Below are 20,577 nucleotides of genomic sequence, written 5' to 3'. Positions count from 1 at the left end.
AACCAAACACGATACATCACCAAACACTATACATGACAAACACCATACAAAACCAAACACTATAGATCACCAAACACTATACATGACCAAACACCATACAAAACCAAACACTATACATGACCAAACACCATACAAAACTGAACACTATACATCACCAAACACTATACATGACCAAACACCATACATGACCAAACACCATACAAAAACTGAACACGATACATCGCCAAACACTATACATGACAAACACCACACAAAACCAAACACTATACATGACCAAACACCACACAAAACCAAACACTATACATGACCAAACACCATACATGACCAAACACCACACATAACCAACCACCACACATGACCAAATACCATACAAGACCAAACACCATACATAACCAAACACCACACATGACCAAACACCATACATAACCAAACACTATACATGACCAAACACCACACATGACCAAACACCATACAAAACCAAACACTATACATAACCAAACACTGTACATAACCAAAAGCAACTTGGTGAGGAAAGAGTTTATTTTATTTTACAGCTTATAGTCTATCATGATCAGAAGTGAGGGCCGGAACTTGGAGGCAGGAACTGAAGCAGAGGCCATGGAGGAGTGCTGCTTACTGGCTTGTTCAGCCTGCTTTCTTATAGAGCCCACAACCATCTGCCCAGGGATGAGACCACACACAGTGGGCTGGACCCTTCTACATCAACCATCAATCAATAAAAGGTCCCATATGCATCAGGACAGTAGTGGCTCGCACCTTTAATCCCAGCAGAGGCAGGTGGATCTCTAAGTTTGAAGCCAGCCTGGTCTACAAAGTGACAGCCAGGGCTGTTTTACAGAGAAACCCTGTCTTAAATTCCCCTTTCCCGCAAAAAATGTCCCATGGGCTTGCCTAAAAGCCAATCTGATGGAAGCATTTTCTTATTTGAGGTTCCCTCTTCTTTAGATAACCCTAACTTGTGTTGAGTTGAAAAAAAATCCAACTAACACACCTATCTTTCTCTAAATGATGGACAGCAGGCCCAAGCCTCAGAGATAAGTGAACTTCCTAAGGTCAAACCAAGGGCTTGTAACTGGGATAAACAAATTGTGAAATGTTTGATTCCTGTGCAAATATCTGAATGGCTTTTTGTGCAGGAGTATATGTGCTCTCCCAGCCTCTTTCACGTGTCCCCCACCATAGGTCTTCCCTGCCAGTATTAGCAGCTTCAAGATGCTAGAGAGTTCAGAAAATGAGAACAAGCTGGCGCTGAGCCAGAAGTTTCTTTTGCGTTGAGGCAGCAGCCCCTGCCTGGTGCTGTAGCTTGCATGCTTCTCTCACTACAGTTCCCAGCAGCGAAGCAGGGCCTAGGCTGGTTTTGCTTTCTTTTGCGCTGTCTAGAGCTCCAAAGGTAAAGGAGACGCAGCTAGTTAGAGGCTGAGCTAAGTAGAACCCAGGACTTCTGCTGATTTCCCCCATTTTCTTCCTCGTAGTAAACCAATTTCACCACTTAGAATGATAGAAAATAACATTAGAACATAGCTGAGACATCTTCATCACCTTATAGCCTAACTCCCTCATTTTATGAATTTTGAGGGTTTGGGGCTGGGATGGGTGTGCTTCAGACAGTAAATTGCTTTCCTTGTAAGTATAGGGATCTGTGTTTGACCATCAGAACCCATGTTTTTTATTAATATATTTATTTATTAAAATTGTTTCCATTTTACATACCAACCCCAGTTCCCCCTCCCTCCCCTTCTCCCACCTCCTCACCTCCCTCCCACACTACCCCCATCCACTGCTCAGAGTGGGTAAGGCCTCCCATGGTAGTCAACAAAGTCTGGCATACCAAGTTGAAGGAGAGCCTAGCCCCTCCCCATTGTATCAAGGCTGAGCAAGGTATCCCACCACAGGGAGTGGGCTCCAAAAAGTCAGCTCATGCACCTGGGATAAGTCCTGGTCCTGCTGCCAGGGACCCCACAAACAGATCAAACCACACAACTGTCACCCACATTCAGCGGGCCTAGTTCAGTCCCATGCAGGTTCCTGAGCTGTCTGTCAGAGTCAGTGAGCTCCAACTAGCACGGGTCAGCTGTCTCTGTGGGTTTCCCCATCGTGATCTTGATCTTCTCCTCCTCCCTCCTCCTCCTCCTCCTCCTCCTCCTCCTCCTCCTCCTCCTCCTCCTTCTTTTTTAATGCCGTATGCCGTTTACTGAAGGAGGGAAGAGGTCTTAAATACAGGCTTACAGCACAATGGGAGAACCCCAGAGGGCAGAAGCAGAACCCATGTTTTTAAAAGCTTGGCAGGAAGAAAAAGAGGGGAAAGCAAGATGGCTCAATGGGCAAAGGTGTTTGCCACGAGTTCAATCCTCAGAGCCAACATAAAGGCAGAAGGAGAGAGCCAACTCTACAAAGTTGACCTCTGACCTCCACATGCACACAATCACACACACACACACACACACACACACACACACACACACACACACACACGGTGATGCTCACTTTTAATCCCAGCACTGGGGAGGGAGAGACAGGAGGGTCTCTAAAGCTTGATAGCCAGCCAACCAAGCCTAATTGGTGAGCCTCGGGCCAGCGGAGAACTCTTTCTTGAAAGAAGTAGACAGCCTTCCTGAGGCTGACATCTGGAGTTGTCCTCTGACCTCCACATGTATGTCTACATGTGCACATGCATTTGAAACCACAAATACACACACACACACACACACACACACACACACACACACACACACACACACATTTTCAAAAAGAAAATTGAGTATTTTAGGACCAAAGCACAAGACAATGGATGAGCTTCTTTCTTTTCAGTTTTTTGGGGGGTTTTGGTTTTTGGAGACAGGGTTTCTCTGTGTAACAGCTCTGGCTGTCCTGGAACTCACTTTGTAGACCAGGCTGGCCTTGAACTCACAGAGATCTGCCTGCCTCTGCCTCCCGAGTGCTGGGATTAAAGGTGTGTGCCACTGGCTTCTTTTCAGTTTTTCAAGATGCTCCGTCCTGGGAACTGGTGGCCTCCTTTGCTCTCAGTGTCAGCTGCAGAAGTTAGGCATGGGTAAGGAAAGGAGGGCACATAGCTTCAGATTCTCAAAAGCCATTCCATAGACCCTGCAGTACCCTACAGTTAGTAAAGCCAACCAACATGCCAGGCATGTAGCCCCTGCAGAGTCTGTTAGAAAGGAAATAGAAAAGGCCTGCCAAATGACCTCATTTGAGACCATTTTTGAAGGCTGTACTCCAGTTTGAAGAGGGAATATAAATTTCCAAGCCTTAACAAGACCTCATGGAGGATGATAAGAGAGAGCTAGATACAACAGTTAGCAATTTCAGCTAAATAAGATCAGTTAATGGGGTCCTTTGTGGTATATAATGATACGAATTCTTAACTGCCACGATCGCCTTGATTGATAAGTGGATCTGATTTTAGCCCATGGTTGCATGTGAACCTCTTACAGGAAAAACTGGGGCAGCTCGGTTCTTATTACTAGCTTCTCCAAACAAAGACATTCTAAGATGGCATTATCTTCTCCAGAAACCAGTTCCTAACCTAACTAAACCACTGTCAGCAACAACACAGACAATCTGTAGGGCATGAAACAGATTTGACTTGTGTTTCTTCTATGTGTTTCTGGATATGTTTTCCTACCTATTGGTCAATTATGGGCTTTTGGAAAAATTTGTGGGCATTAGTAAAGAGATCAGGTCTTAGATCTGGCCCTGAGATGACCTGGGTTGACCAGCTGCAGTGAGCTGGGAATGGGGTCTCCTCTCTATGCTCACAGTTCAAGACTTCAGTCTGGCTCACAGACACTGACTGCAAACGGCTTTCATTAAAAACCAGAGAGAAGCCGGGCGGTGGTGGCGCACGCCTTTAATCCCAGCACTTGGGAGGCAGAGACAGGCGGATCTCTGTGAGTTCGAGGCCAGCCTGGTCTACAAAGCGAGTTCCAGGAAAGGTGCAAAGCTACACAGAGAAACCCTATCTCCAAAAACCAAAGGGGGAAAAAAAGATTGGTACTTTTAGCCGGGCAGTGGTGGTGGTGGCTGCTACCAAGTGAGTTCCAGGAAAGGCGCAAAGCTACACAGAGAAACCCTGTCTCGAAAACAAAAACAAAACAAAACAAAACAAAAGAAAAAGAGAGAGGGGGGGTTTGGTTTTCAGAAGAAAGACAGGTTCTTCAGTTTGGAGTCATTTTTCTCAGCCCAAAGAAATCACAGTGACTAGTCAGTGCTCCTGGGCTGCTTTGGAGCGCTGCAGAGAACTTAATATTAGCTTAGCTCCTTTGCATAGCCTCTCTGTTGCCTTCTCGGAGTATCTTGCCAAGTTCAAAGGTTCTCAGAGCCACCAATGCCTGAAATATCTGAGAGAGATGATGTGGGACATACCCTAAAACATAAGAAAACCCGAGACACCTTCCCAGTGGTCTCTCTCAGGCCCGGGTATTTTCTAAATTCTACCCCAACCAAGATGGACATTGGCTCCTTCTCCATTTTAATAAGCTGCACTTTGCATCAAAACCCCCATCTAATCATCATGCAAGCCTTCCTTGCCTTCTCCCTTCCTCCTCCCATGCCTCACTTGATCTGAGAACATGAACAAAGCTTAATCCCAGACCCCGTCTCGGGATCAGAAAGCAGGAATTCCTCCCTTTGCTCAGCATCCATTGCAAAGACCAACTTCTTTGGCTATAGGCAAAGCGATGTTCTTCCTCTCTGACAAATTTTTTATTATTATTATTTCAGCTACATAGGTGCCCTCTTAAAGGGTTTAGACAGGACTTGAGTACATAGTAAATATACTCCAACTGCTCGCTCTGCTGACACCCCACACAGTCCCATTTTACAGATGATAGAAAGGAAGATCTGAGAAAAGAAATGTGATTTCAGGCTCTTGTTTCTCTAGGTCCTCTCATTCCTGCTCCTGGGCCTGATGTCCATGATGATCCCCCTGTGCCAGGACTTCTGGGGCCTTATTGTTGTCTGCCTCTTCCTGGGACTGTGTGATGGCTTCTTCATCACCATCATGGCTCCCATTGCATTTGAGCTGGTAGGACCCATGCAGGCTTCACAGGCCATTGGCTACCTCCTGGGCATGATGGCCCTGCCGATGATTGCTGGGCCTCCCATTGCAGGTAAGGCTGATCTCTGAGGAAGGTGTGAGTCCTGTTTTCCTTGGGAGGCCCCTAGCTCTTTGGAGTACCTCTGCTTGAGACCTCTTTCCCCTTGATTTTCTGTATAAACATCCTTGTTAGAATGCATGGATCTCCTAACAGAAGAGATTAAACAGTCCATGGGCCTAGCATTTCATTGTAGACAGTGTGCCTCCTTCTAGGGAGTAGAAAGAAAAGTAAAGGTAGCCTTCCTGATCACTGTGCAGCCTAGGCTGACCTGGTAGGCTAAGCTGGCCTCAAATCCTTCATCTTCCTGATTCAGCCACCCAAGTGCTGATACCTTTTTAGGTATGCACACCACACTGACTTTGGCCCAAGTTTCTCTTTACTCTCTCCACAGTGAAGTGATTAATTTCAAGGTAGTTGAGTAAAGGACGTGGGAAAAGAGCAAGTTGGCTTTACTGGGTTGACTAAAACTATAGATATCCTCCACTTCCTGCTCTTCCTCTCCTGGTTTGGGAACTGAACCCATAGTAGAGATTGAATTAAGGGGATACTCCAGGGCTGGCAAAATGCTGCTGTGACATCTCAGCATCCAAATTGCTCCCTCCCAGAAGAGCATAGTGAGCACATGAAACCAGAGAACCAGTGAAGACAGAACTTCATCTCCTTTCCAGGGATTTACTGCAAACACCAGCTCATTTGTTCACTTCTTCTAGGTGTGTTAAGTGAGCTAATTAAAAAACAAAAAAACAAAAAACAACAAAAAAACACTCCTTGAACACCAATTACCTGCAAGGCATTGTGAGAGAGAGCACTGTGGAACTGTGGACAGTGGCGACTTTTTCACTCTAGGCTCTGTGCAGTGGGAACACTACTAGGAAAGGAGCCTCTACCCACCCAAAGAGTGCCAGAGAATTCACAGTTCTGTAAACAAAAGGACAAGCATCTTCTTGCCTCTCTTAGGTAGTATTTCTGGACTCATCTTCACAACGAGGTGCCTCCTATTAGCTTCTGAGGTCAGCTTCGCAAATCAAACACAGCCATGGTACTGGTAGCTGGAAGAACCCAAGGGACTCATGCATAGATGAACTGAAAGGAGAGAGGCACATTCAGCTCAGCTTCCTCCAAGGGCAACTGGAACTTCAGAGAAAAGGCCTAGAGGAGGTCTGCAAAGTGCTTGCCATACAAACCTCCTGGTCTCAGTTTTACCTCTGGAATGTAGAGTTACCCTCCAATTTGTGCATGATCACCATGCAATGCATGTGCCCCCCACACACATAGTGATAATAAATTAATGTGAAATAAAACAGGAATTCAGCTGAATTGCTCCACAAGAACAATATGAGGGTGGGAGGGAGGGGGCTGGGGACTTCCACCATGAACCGTTCTCTTGAGCCTTTTGAACTCAGTTCCTTTGTAACTCCAGCCCTAGGAGTGACTGAAAGGTGGCTGGTAGCTTAGTGAAAGACAAACAGAAACTTTCAAAGAAGCTTCATTAGTGTCTTTGCTAATGATATTCACCTCAGAGGCGTTTAGCCTTGAAGTTGAAGGAGCTCCTGAATTAGGGCAGCACAGGCCAACACTCTTGATTGGCACTGGACTGACCCCCAGAAGAGAAGAGAGAGCATCTCCAGGTTGCAAGGAAAAGCTAAACTGAACTCATGTCTCTTGACCCTTTCAGGCCTTCTTCGAAACTGCTTTGGTGACTACCACGTGGCCTTCTACTTTGCCGGTGTACCGCCCATCATTGGGGCTGTAATCCTCTTCTTTGTCCCTCTGATGCATCAAAAGATGTTCAAGAAAGAGCAGAGAGATTCCAGCAAGGATAAGATGTTGTCCCATGATCCGGACCCCAATGGAGAGCTGCTGCCAGGCTCCCCAGCCCCTGAAGAGCCAATTTAAGGCCTCTGTCTTGCCATTGTGTGCCCCACCCCTCCCCACCCCTCCATCCCACCCTGCTCAGCATTTACATTTTTGCCACCAGCACACTTGTTCCCAAACCTGTGCACACAGCATTTCAGCCACCTGACCATCTCCTCTGAGCCAACGCTCTCAGTGTTCCAAACTCGTTAACCAAATTCTCCCCCCATGAATGCCTTGAAACTTGCCAGGTCCTCTTCCAGGATCTGGGAAAATGTGGGATCACCCCCTGGCCTTTGGATCCTCTCCATATATTTTCTAGCCCCCTGGGGAGAGGAGGAGAATGGGACCTCTGGCCCCAGCTTGTTAGTTACCCACTACAATCAACTGCCAAAGGTGCTACTGTGTCCCCAGAACCCAGTGGGAAAGACCCAAGCCTCTGCTGAGGAATCTGTTGCCATCCATCCCTGGGAGCCATTTGGGAGTTGTGGGCAGGAAGGCTAAAAGAGACAAGGACCTATCTTGTTTTGCATTGACACTCCTAAGGACTCTGCGGCACCCCGTGATATGGTTGTTAACCAACTCTTTCCCTCTCCCTTCCTTTTATTTTCTCTCTACTGCCTCCTCTCTATCTTCTTCCCCTCTATTTCTTCTTACTATCATAGACACATAGGTGCTTGAAGAAAGGAGGGACCCAGAGCTTGGGCCAATCGGCTTCATTTTGGCCCAGACCATTCGGAACACTATCACTAATCCTGCTCATCTCAGGTGGAGCTACATCTCACTTTGGGGCTCAAACTGATATATAATTATAGACTGGAAGAGCAGGCTGTCACATAGGGAAGGGATCTTAAACTCCGCAGAGTTCCATGTATCACTGATTTTGACAGATTAATCAAGAGGCCTTCCCAGTTTCCCATCCTTGTAGCCACCTGTCAAATGTGAAGAAACTCCTTTCATCTCATCAAACACAGGAGGAATGATAACAGTTCACGGGCATGATGGGGGGGGCGGGTTGCCAACTCCTCCATCTCTCACTTTTCATAGCAGTCAATATTTCCACCTGGGCCAGGCCAGGAAATGAACTGACTTAGAAAAACAAACAAACAAACAAACAAACAACAAAGAAAAACCTCATTATGTACCTGTATCCCGAAAAGACCTAGGCAGCAACTGCACATAGGGTTGGACAATTTCTTTTAGGAAGGGGAAGTCACCCTAGCCTTTACCACCCAGTCTGTCCGCCATTCTGGGCATCCTGGGCCACTCTACTGTGTGGGCATTACAGGTGCCAGAACAAGGAAGTTCTGGACCACCATCATCCCTTTGAAGTTGGTGTCAGATACTTCCCTACACCCAGGCTCTGAACAACAGTCTTACTAAAGAGCATTCCAAGTGCCCCTGGCCAGAGGCAAAGGGCACTGCCAGTCTGGTCCAGTTGCACAGCTCACCTCATTAGGAACTCAGCCTCTCTCCTCCCTGTCTGTGTGTGTGTGTGTGTCTCTTCTCTAAGCCTTTGTTTATTGTGTTCCTATACCCAACCTTTCATCATCTTTTGCCAGGCATCCCTGGCTGTTACTTGGACCCAACAATAACTTGCCACCCCAAGCCAGGGTCATCCCAAGGCCAGGAGGATGAGGTTGCTCTGAGGGGCTCCAAAGAATACAATGGTCCCCACACATGAGTTTTTCCGTTACTAACAGGCAGCTGGGGCATAGTTGGCCTCTGATGTTTCATTCAAGGCCAAAATCCTGAGCCCCCCTCCGCTGGTCCCAGTCCAGCTCTTATCAACTCCCCAAAGGAAAACCCATTGGTTCTTGGCTCTGAGGACAGGAAGGGGTGGAGTTACTGTCCTGTCAACTCAAGCATCTGTGCAACAGGAGAAACTGGGCCCCAGGAACCCTGTGACCCGCAGGAGAGGCCATTGAAAACATTGGAGCTGCAAAGCCTCTGCTTCCATTCCTCCTTGCCCTACCCCGTCCAAGCCACTTGGAGTGAGGGGCTAGGGAGGTGGGGTGAGCGTGCAGTGCCTCCTTTGTTACCCATGGCTGGATAGCTCTTAAGAATCAGGCTGCCGCTCACTTCTCTCCAGATGAAGGAAAGACATTCACAGGTCCCAGATCGGCCCATTCAGGTGTCACCTCACATTGGCAGGGTGTCAATTTATTTTCTCACGCATGTGTGTGTGTGTGTGTGTGTGTGTGTGTGTGTGTGCACATGTGGGCTTGTGTGCTTTCCGAGAGACTGTTGTTTGGCCCAGGCATCACAGTATTAATATTTAGAGTAGGAAGTAGCCTCTTAGGCACCACAGTTAAAACGAAAAGAACGAACAAAATTTCAGAGCTTGAGACCTGGGACATTTAAATCCTCAAGGGGTTTGGAACAAAATAAACAGATCTAAACGTTTGGTTTGAGTATGTATGTTGTCTACAAGGGTGTCACAGTTTTAACCTGGTTGACAGCAGAAAATTTGGCTTCACAACTTAAGTTTCATTCCAAACAGTATTTTTGTCTGGTTCTCTGCGCTCCCGGAAGGCTGACAGCGGAAGAGAAGAACGGGGGAAAACTGCTTCAGACTGACATGTTTTATGGTACTCTTGAATGGGAGACGTGGTTACTTCACAAAACGAGAACGTAATTACTGGCTGAGCCAGAATGGAGGCCCCATCAAGGCTAGGCCACCACCTTGATAGAAAAGTGTCACACAGCAAATCTGCAAATACAGTGAACCCCCATCTGTCTTCCTTTATTTTATTGCTGGGGTAGTTACAGAGGTTGGTAGAGCTCAGTTACACAACCCCACAGCCACAGAGTCTGGAATGGAAGGTGATACATGAGAGAGACAAGATTGTCAAAGCTAGGAGCAAACTTAGTTTTCCTTTTATCTTGATTTTAAGTGGGGAAAGGGAGGCCTAGAGCTAGGAAAGGGGTTCTTCTTACAGATTCACAGTTCATCGGGGACAGAGCAAAGCTCTGTGCAGCAAGCTCATTTCCAAAGGAGTATCAACAGGACGAGGTCAGAGCAAAAGTCAAAGGTGAGCGAAATCTCGCTCTCGGCATACCCCATCTCTTCAGCATTAGCCTTGCTCCCAACCAACGCGTAGCCCTGGTATTCTGTCTCCCTTCCAGCCACCTTGGAAGCCTGAGTCAATCAAATGTCCTTCCACTCCCAACAACGCAAGAGGTACTACTAATAATAATGCAGCTCCCTCTGTCCCTGTACTGGACAGAGCAGGGACAAAGAAGGAGCTGGTTTCCTTTGAGAGAGGATGCTTTACCACCCAGCTCTTGGCTATTGTTTCTCCTTGCTCAGTGCAGACACCCTTGGGCTGCTGGCCTCCTCCCACTAAGGCTAATTACTCTGTCCTGATGCCAGGCCCCAGGCTCTCTCACCCAAGATCTTCTGCCCCCTCAGTGCCTCCTCCAGACCCCCCAGGGCTCAGTCTGTGTTTGATCGCTAAGGATCATTAGATTTCAAAGCTGTAGAATCCTATAATTTTTTATGAGCATGTGCTCTCCCCCAGGGCCTTTTCATGTCTGAAAAGGCAGCCAGCAGCTCCTACCACTTCTCCACAGAAACAGAGCAGGCCAGCTGACAGGGATTACAAATGCCCAGTTTCTGACAGCTGGTACCAGGAGAGGGTGGGCGCTACTTAGAACAAGAAGCTTGAAGCAAGTGGTGAAATTCTAATAAGCTGAACCGTAGCAAGACCCCAGAAAAACAAAAGGGAAGGGGCTGGATACCTACCCCTTCCCCCAAGGACTGAGGAGGCTGCGCTTCAAAGGCCTTTAGATGCTTGCCTTTCAGCTCTCTCTAGTGGTCACCAGGCACACAGCTTCATGTCTGGTTTTTCTGGTCATATCAGTATCAGCAATGTTTCCTAGGGACCTGCTGTGTGTCTGGCACGCTGCAGAGCCCAAGAACGGTATGAAAGGAACAGAATTATACACAATGATTAAGACACAAGAAGGAATTTGTACTATCTTCTTTGCAAGATATCTTTTCCTCCTCTGGGCCAAAGTGACCTGTTGCATACCAATCTTGGCGCCAAAATTAGGTCCTCTTGGGGACAGGACAGGGACCACCACGCCCCGACCCGGACCAAGACGCCCCACGCCCTCCCCCTCTGCTCCCCGCTTCAGGCTTCCCGGGCTGATTGCCCGGAAGAACTACCCGCGCCTCAGCGTCGGTTTCCTGCTGAGCCCGAGTCGGATAAAATTAGCCGGTTGCTCTCATCCTAGAAGTGTCTGAGCCACGTACAGCGGGGGAGGGGTGGGGTCGATTCGGAAGCTGGCCGCCAGGCGCCCTCCCCGCTGCCCACCCACAGCATCTGTCGCGTGCGCCCTGAGGCCGCAGCCTCCCCACTGCCCAACTGCTGCCCCAGATCAGAGACTGTAGACCCGCGGGGCGACCCTCCCCTGCTTTCCTTTCCCATCACACCCACCCCGTGTGTCCCTGCAGTGGCCGGACGCACAGACCCGGGGCTGCACATTGCTCGGTGACATCGCCCCTGAGCTCCGCACCCTGGGACCGCCTGGGGGTGCAGGCAGCGCTGGGGACTCCGCCTGGTCTGCGTCCTGGTCACTCGCCTCGTCGGGGACGGGGACAGGTACTCAGGCTGCTTGGCGGGCCTGTATCCTTTCTTCAATCCTGGGGGGATGCCAACCCTGGAGCTGCTCCAGGGAGCAGCATCTGCTCCTGCTCCTCCTGTGGAAGAGAGACCTGGGAGCAGCCTCGCACCCGGCCAACTGTGCCCCAGCCCGATGGACACACTGCAGCTGCCACTAGTCCCAGCTCAGTACTTCCAACATGCCCCACCTCCTCCACCCTGCCGGCCACAGCCCCTGCCACCGCCACCAGTGGCTGTGATGACCACGGTGCCCCACACCCTATGTCTCGAGCCCTCTTCCTGATCCTGGTTGGGCCTTCAGAGACCATCTTCCAAAGGGTCCGTTCCTCCCTCCATGCGAGAGCATGATCCCAAAAGTCCCAGGGGTGACATATGGACACTGCCAGCAAAGGGTCTGAATGAGTCCAGGCTGAAAGCACAAAGGGCATTAAGGGGTCTGTGCACTGAAGGGCCTCCTGCCAGAGACAGCAACGTCCTCCGTCCTCTGTCCTCCCTGTGCTCCTCACTTTACCTCCAATCCAGTCAGCCCCACCCGCCTTCTCCACTCAGGTCAGCCCAGCAGCCTGCTTCTGCCTGAGACTAGAAGACCTGACCTTCAGCCTCCCCACTGCAGCCCCCTCAACAGTCCCAGAGAGGCCTACAGAGATCTCAGTGCTATGGCATGACTTCCCATGCACCAGACCCTGGGTTCAAGCCTCCAACACATCACACACACACACACACACACACACACACACACACACCAGTGCATACCCCAAAATTCTGGGAGCCTACCTCACTTGTGTGATTGTGCCCACAGCTCAGGCTAGGTCCCCAGCACACAGATCCTCCCTAGATCCCACTCAGAACAGCTGCCCTGAGGTCCCTTGAAGGAGCAAATGGGATTTGCCTGGTTGGGGAACCCTCTTCCAAAAGTGTTACTGAGCCTTGGCAATGGTGGGAAGTCCCATGTTGCCCCGAAGACAGGCTTTCCTCCCTCTTCTCACCACACACTCCCCAACTAAATCACCACTGACCTGCTCCCTTCAGCCTCTTGCCTAGCAGAGGAGGCCCTTCAGACACCCTAACTGTCCCCATTCTTGCCAACACTATCTCTCCCAGGGTGTGGGCTTTCCCAGGTGTCCAGCTTTGCAGGTTGCTTCTGTCTTGGGCTTGGACAAAGCCAAGATTGCCTCCCAGATTGTTCAGCCAGCTGCCTTCTGGTTTGTCAGTGCTCAGGCATGTGCTCCTTTGTTCCTCAGTGACTGAACACAGGGACCCCTCCACCCTGTGTAGACATGGAGGCTCCCTTCCATGACAACCAAGGCTCCTTCACCTGTAGACAAGCATTCACAGCTCACACTGCCCTCCCATATCACACTGGATCCTCCCTCTACCCTGGGAGGCAGCAACTCTTGGGTCCAATTTACAGGTGGGAAAACTGAGGCCCAGAAAGCTGGGGAATGCCAGGTCCTGGACCTCTTCTCTGAGGTCCTTCTACCCTACCTCACAGAACAGAAGCAAATCCCCTGACTTCCCAGGAAGTCTACCTTCCGCTTCTGAATTCAGCACCTGCTTCTCCCCTGCCTGCTCTGTGCCCCCAAAGAAGGCCCTGAACCAGTTCAGTAGCCCAGCCAAACTATGGAAGCATGGAGAGTGACATGAGATGGGCTAGATGCCATGTCCTGCATGGCTTAGTCCTGGGCACCTGGACAGATATACATACAGAAAAACTGGAATGCGGTGGGCTGTGTGTTCACTCTGATGGAGGGCACCTATGAAACTACTGGGAAATTCAGTCAATGTATTATGCAGAGCACAAGGAGGTTAGTACAGACAGCACAGCCTGTGGTCTGTGAAGTGCTCTGCAGTTAGGGTGTCCATGCGAGATTTGGCTTCCAAATATGCTTGTTCGGACTGGAGAGACCACTCAGCGGTTAAGAGCACTGGCTGCTCTCTTCCTGAGGACCTGGGTTCAACTCCCAGAACCCCCATGGCAGCTCACAACTGTCTGTAACTCCAGTTCTAGGGGATCTGACACCTTCACACCAATGCACATAAAAATAAAGTTAGATATGTTATTTTTAAATATATATATATATATTCTTGTTTTACCCACATAAGCATTCACTATAGTACCATGCTAATATAAAACCTAGACAAACATCTCACCAAGCAAGGAACATTCAGTTGATCAGAAGATGCTGCCGCAGGGTTCCAGTGTGGAGTCTTCCAGTGAGGATGCTTCTGAAGCATCGCAGGCTCAACCCACAACTGCAATCAAGTCCTTCAGTTGCGGCAAGCCAGAGGGATGGCACTGGTGGAGGTCCAGAGGATCCTTGAAAGTGCCAACCAGCAGTAGTGATGACAGGCAGGTGTGTGGGACCTCAGCAATGGTGCCAGAAGTTCAACAGTCACTGAAGCCAGAGGTACTAAGTCCAGTCTCAAGGTCCTCTTGCTGATGGGTATCAATGCAGAGGCTAGAGAAGCCATGTCTCAGGAACACTGCAGTGCTATCCTAAGGGCAGTTCCAAAGATCCAATTTTTGGATCGTTTCACTGGCCAGCAGCTTTGCTCTGTTGGGGCTCACAGCTTAGGGCTGGTTCACTAACATATTAATAATGCATTTCCTTTTACCATTTATTGTATAATAAAACTCAAGGGAAAATATAAGGATAAACCTGAGACAAGTCACAACGACTGCGACATACACTGTCACCATCCACTTCACAGCTTTAAAGGGGCTCGAGCAACCTTCTGCCCTGCCTCCTCTTTACCCAAGGCCTCTCTTTTTTGAGTTTGCTGGGGAACTCTCTGATCCATTACGACCAGGCAAATGTGAACCCTGCCTCTTGAATCAAAGCCTGACTTCACTGAACATCAGACCACAACACAGACAAAATTCTTGCAACATATTAATGCCACCCTGGGTTAGTTCATTAGCACAACCAATGCCTGTCTTGTATTTGGTTGTATCTGAGCTAGCTGCCTTATGGCCAGTCCATAACACATCAGATATTGCCTTGATGGAGAGGGACTAATTTCTATCTGAGCTTCCTGGTGGCAAGCTCCAGTGTTAGAGGCAGCACATTATTATTCACTTATGTTCCCACCAGTTGCCTAATCTACATGGGAGGTCTCTGTAGAGGAGCAGTCACAGGCTATAAATATCTGGGAGAAGGAGGCTGTGGTCCATATTTTCTGTACATTGGTTATATTAATCAGGGTTCTCTAGAGGAACAGAAATGATAGAATTAATATATGTGAGATTAATTTGAGTGGCTTTACAGTCTGTGGTCCAGCTAATCCAATAATGGCTATCTTCCCAATGGAAAAGCTAATAATCTGATAGTTGTTCAGTCCATGAGGCTAGGTGTCTCAGTTGGTCTTCAGTATACATTAGAATCCTGAAGAAAAGGGTTCTACTTCCAGGAAAGTAGTGCCTCAGCAACAGGATAAATGAACTTGCCAGTGAGAGTGAGGGCAAGCAGGCAAATGGAAAACCTTCCTTCTTCCATGTCCTTTTATATAGACTGCCACCAGAAGGTACACCCCAGATTTAGGGTGAGTCTTCCCTACCTCAAATGAGGCAATCAAGAAAAATCTCTTGGAGCTGGAAAGATGGCTCAGAGGTTAAGAGCACTGGCTGCTCTTCCAAAGGTCCTGAGTTCAAATCCCAGCAACCACATGGTGGCTCCCAACCATCTGTAATTAGATCTGGTGCCCTCTTCCGGCCTGCAGTCATACATACTGTATACATAATAAATAAATACATCTTTTTAAAAAAGAGTGTTGGAGAGAAGGCTAAGCAGTTAAGAGCACTGGCTGCTCTTCCAGAGGTCCTAAGTTCAATTCCCAGCAACCACATGGTGGCTCCCAACCATCTGTAATGAGATCTGGTGCCCTCTTCTGGCATGCAGCCAGAACACTGTATACATAATAAATAAGTCTTTTTAAAAATAAAATAAATTTAAAAAAGAAAAGAAAAGAAAAATCTCTTACAGATGTACACAGCAGCTTGGGTTTTAGTTTGTTCCATATGTAGTCAAGTTGATTAACCAAGATTAGTCATCACCCTGGTCTTAGCTAAAGCTAAATGAAGTCAGAGCCCACAAAAGCCTGGTCAAGAATTTATTAAGATATGCAATGGGAATAACACACTCACAAATACAGAACACAGTAGATGTCGCTGATGACCCAACTGTCATTGTCCTGCCCAAGGGTCATGAGAACCAATCACAAACCATGCTTCTCCATCATTTGTTCCTGCTCCAATCACCCTAGAGAGAGAGCACAACCCCTCTTCATGAGTTCTTATCCAGTCACATATGCAGACAAGACCATGACCTAGGGCTTGTCACCCCAATGCCATTGGTTGAACAGATCGAATTCCCACAACAGCTAAAGGTTAATCATTTCTCAACATTTGTACTTGAGCCAGAGGAAGCTTTGTCATTCCCCTAAGTCTAACCTGGAGAAGCCCTTATTGTTTTCATGGGTCTGAGGGATTGGGGTCCTTAACTTGGCTGTGTCCATGTCAATAATACACATTCACTCTGGACTTCATTCACTGCCCACAACTATATAGTCTTTGTGGACCCCACCACACCCCTGCATGAGCGTCCCCTATGGAAGACATAGCTGAGCAACTAAAGATCTTGAGCTGCCTTTCATGTGATGTCTTTATCACTTTCTGTCCTTGTCAGTGTTCTATTGCTGTGAAGAGACACCATGACCATGACAACTTTAACAACGGAAAGCATTTAATTGGAGCTGGCTTACAGTTTAAGCTATTGTCATCATGGTGAGAAGCATGGCCTATGGAGGCCATTCTTATTCAAATCATCACATTCCACTCCCTGGACCCTAGACTCAAGCCATATCATAATGCAAATATACATAAAGTCCAACTTTAAAGTCCCCATAGTCTTTCTATCTCAAGACTACTTCAAAGCCCAAAGCTTCTTCTGAGACTTAAAGAATTCTCTTAACTGTAAACTCCTGTAAAATCAAAATCAAAATCAAAAAGCAGATCACATACCTCCAACACACAATGCCACAGAATGCACATTAACATTCCAAAAGGGAGGAAAGGCAATACCGTAAGGAAATACTGGACACTCCAAAACCAGCATCTTGTGCTTTACTGCCTTAGTCCTTCTCTCATTACTACCAGATCATTATCACTGAGAATTCATTTCCAGAACTTCCCTTGACTTGTTTACTACCATGAGGTCTTTTTTTTTCTAGGCTTGTTATTGGAGCAAAGAGAAGAAGCTCATGTGCTGATTTGAATGAGGAATTGCCCCATAGGCGCATATATTTGAATGCTTGGTTATCAGAGAGAGGCACTATTTGAGAAGGATTAGAAGGATTAGGAGGTGTGGCCTTGTTGGAGGAAGTGTATCATTGGGGGTGGGCCTTGAGGTTTCAGAAGCCCATGTCAGGTCCAGTGTCTCTCTCTCTCTACTTACTGATCAACTTGTAGCTCGCAGGTACTGCTTCTGTGCCTGCCTGCATGCTGGCAGGCTCCCTGCTGTGATGATAACGGACTAAGCCTTGAAAACTATAAGCAAGCTTTTCTCTTTTATAATTTATTTTTATGTTATGCCTATTGGTGTCTATTTGCCTACATGTATGTCTGTGTGAGGGTGTTGGGTCCCCTGGAACTGGAGTTACAGACAGGTATGTGCTGCCATGTGGGTACTGGGAATTGAACCTGGGTCCTCTGGAAGAGCAGTCAGTGCTCTTAACCACTGAGCCATCTCTCTAAACCCTATATGCTTTTCTTTATGAGTTGTCTTGGTCATGGTGTCTTTTCATAGAAATAGAACACCAAGTAAGACAGTTTGTTTTCTTTTTCTTTGCTTTGTTTTTGCTTTTGCTTTTGCTTTTGTTTTTCGAGACAAGCATTCTCTGTGTAGCCCTGGCTGTTTTGGAACTTCCTTTGTAGACTAGGCTGGCCTCGAACCCAGAGATCTGCCTGCCTCTGCCTCCCCAGTGCTGGGATCAAAGGCATTTGCCACTATACATGGCTTAAAAAGCTCATTTTTAAAAGGATTATTATTACGTATTTTCCACCTGGTAACATGCATTCCTCAAGTCTTCCATCCTCCCACGTCTTTCTTATTGTTAGAACCTATACAGTTTGTCCTCTTTCTCATCCAAACTCAGATGCACTCAGAAGAGTAGCCAAACTCCACAAGACATATGTGGGAGTTTCTAGTAGGGGGCCTATCTACACAAAAAATATCACACTCTCTACCTACCCGTAGAAATTTTTGGGTTTATATCATTTCTCTGTCATTTGTTCACAGATTTATGAGACCATAAAAATGGGAGAAAAAAGTATAAAGTGTCCAACACTTAGACTCCAAGTAAGTGCATAAGAAATGCCCCAGCCAAGCAGTGATAGCACACGCCTTTAATCCTCGCACTCGGGAGGCAGAGGCAGGCAGATCTCTGTGAGTTCGAGGCCAGCCTGCTCTACAGAGCGAGTTCCAGGACAGATGCCAAAGCTAAACAGAGAAACCCTGTCTCGGAAAAACTTTTTTAAAAAAAGCCTCCCGGGGGATGGGAGAAAGCGATGGAGAATGAGAACATGAGAGAACAGGATGGTGGACTTGGGGGAGGGACAGAGAGGGAGGGCAAAAGATACCTTGATAGAGGGAGACATTATGGGGTTAGGGAGAAACCTGGTGCTAAGGAAATTCCCAGGAACCCACAAGGATGACCCCAGCTAAGACTACTAGCAATAGTAGATAGGTTTTCTGAACTGACCTTCCCCAGTAATCAGATTGGTGAATACCCTAACTGTCACTATAGAGCCTTCATCCAGTAACTGATGGAAGCAGATGCAGAGATGCACAGCCAAGCATTGCCAGATTTCCGAGAGTCCAGTCGAAGAGAGGGAAGAGGGATTATATGAGCAAGGTGGGTTAAGATCATGACGGGGAAATTTACAGAGACAACAGAACTAAGCTTGGAGCTCATGGACACTGGTAGAGCCTGCATAGGACCAAGCTAGGCTCTCTGCATGTGCGAGACCATTGTGGAGCTGGGTCTGTTTGAAGGGACTCCTGGCAGTGGGACCAGGATCTATCCCTGGTGCATGAACTGGCTTTTTGGAGCCCATCACCTATGGTGGGACGCCTTGCTTGGCCTTGACGTAGGGGGGAGGGGCTTGGTCCTGTCTCAACTTGATATGCCAGACTTTGTTGGCTCCCCATGGGAGGCCTTACCCTCTCTGAGGAGTGGATGGGGGGTGGAAGTGAGGAGGAAGTGGGAGGAGGGGAGAGAGGAGGAATTGTGGTTAGTATTTAAAATGAAAGACAAAAAAAAAAAAAAAAAAAAAAAACTTTTAAATAAAAAAAAAAAAAATGCCCCTGAAAGGGAACTCCAATCCTTCTACTCTTAAGGTACGATGGATACCTTGTAGGCTCCATTCCTGTTTCTTTTCCAGGCTTGGATTGACCCCCTATGTTCATTTTCTTTCTTTATTGGCACAGTGCCTTAACCATTTTCCTTCCTCCCACCTGTGTTAGGCTCTTGTGGACCTCAGAATTTCCCTTTGCAGATACATTAGTTAAGGTATAAGTGACTTACACCCTATCCTAATGGCCCTGCTCATAGCTGCGGCCAACTTCATAGCTACACTTTCTTTAATATGGCTCTGTCTGTCCTCCCTCTCCCTGTCACAGATGGATTTTTGAGATGGAATGAGACAGATCTCTTTCCCAAGGCTTAAGCTGGTCAGTGCAGAACTGGTTTTTGCTGTGGAAGAATCTTTGTACACTGTAAATATGTTATTACTCTCGTTGGTTAATAAAAGAGCTGACTGGTCAATAGCTGGACAGGTAGAAGTTAGGCAGGACTTGCAGACAAAAAGAGAGCACGGGGAAGAAGAAGGAGGAATCTTAAGAGTTTCAAGGAGACATGGAGAAAAGCAAGACGAACGTGCCACATGGCAGAATGTAGGTAAGAAATATGAGTTAGAGGCTGGAGAGATGGCTCAGTGGTTAAGAGCACTGACAGCTCTCCCAGAAGTCCTGAATTCAATTCCCAGCATCCACAAGCTGGCTCACAACTACCTGGTGCCCTCTTCTGGCCTGCATGGACACATGCAGGCAGAACACTGTATACATAATATAAATAAATAAATCTTTTTGTTTGTTTGTTTTTGTTTTTTTTTGAGACAGGGTTTCTCTGTGTAGCTTTGCACCTTTCCTGGAACTTACTTTGGAGACCAGGCTGACCTCGAACTCACAGAGATCCACCTGCCTCTGCCTCCCGAGTGCTTGAATTAAAGGTATGCACCACCACCGCCCAGCTAAATAAGTAAATCTTACAAAATAAATATTGTAGGGCCCCGGCCCCTCCGTTTTGGGCAGCTGTTGCCTTGCTTGCTGACCTTGACCAAATGGCCTCCCTATGCTGATTCCCTGCCAGTTTCCTTCCTCCAGAACACTCACCCAAGGTTCCTTGTTTATGTATCCTGCATATTGGGTGTTAACAGCTTAGATACAAGAATATAGAACACCTGTAGCAAACTTCTGCCCTCCAGGGTTCTTCCATTGTGCTGTAAGCCTGTATTTAAGGTTTCCTCCCTCCTTCAATAAGCGGCATTCTGCTGCGGCGAATGACCCACAGTCTCTTGTCTCTGTTTTTTGATCCACAGCCCCTCGCTCAGACATGGTGAATGGGTGGTGGTAGCGCGGGCACTACCGCAACAAAATATGGGTTAATTTGACATGTAAGAGCTAGTTAGTAACAAGCCTAGGCTATCAGTCAATTATTTATAATTAATCTTAAGTTTCTGTGTGGCTATTTGGGAGTGGATGGTGGAACAGAGCTGATGATGGTCCCAACGAATTGTTAGTTCTTTAAACATTTGTTAGAATTCAGAAGTGAAGCCGTGTTATCTTTCCTAAGCTTTTCTTTGTTGAAAGATTTTTAATGCAAATTTAGTTTATTTATCA

The 20,577-nt window shown here is 47.5% G+C and overlaps 1 protein-coding gene across 1 annotated transcript in view; it reads left to right on the top strand.

Moving 5' to 3' along the window:
• Nucleotides 1-9,396, top strand: part of Slc16a2 (solute carrier family 16 member 2) — a 122,088-nt gene extending 112,692 nt beyond the window's left edge. Inside the window, exons 5-6 of the mRNA XM_036175301.1 lie at nucleotides 4,919-5,147; nucleotides 6,811-9,396. Coding sequence (XP_036031194.1) covers nucleotides 4,919-5,147; nucleotides 6,811-7,031 — 450 coding nt within the window. The 3' untranslated portion in view covers nucleotides 7,032-9,396. The remainder of the gene's footprint in view (nucleotides 1-4,918; nucleotides 5,148-6,810) is intronic.
• Nucleotides 9,397-20,577: the final 11,181 nt, after the last annotated feature.

The sequence above is a fragment of the Onychomys torridus genome, chromosome X (assembly GCF_903995425.1).
Source record: "Onychomys torridus chromosome X, mOncTor1.1, whole genome shotgun sequence".
NCBI lineage: Eukaryota > Metazoa > Chordata > Mammalia > Rodentia > Cricetidae > Onychomys > Onychomys torridus.
The sequence above is the reverse complement of the archived record's forward strand: the minus strand, read 5'-3'. Positions and strand labels throughout refer to the sequence as shown.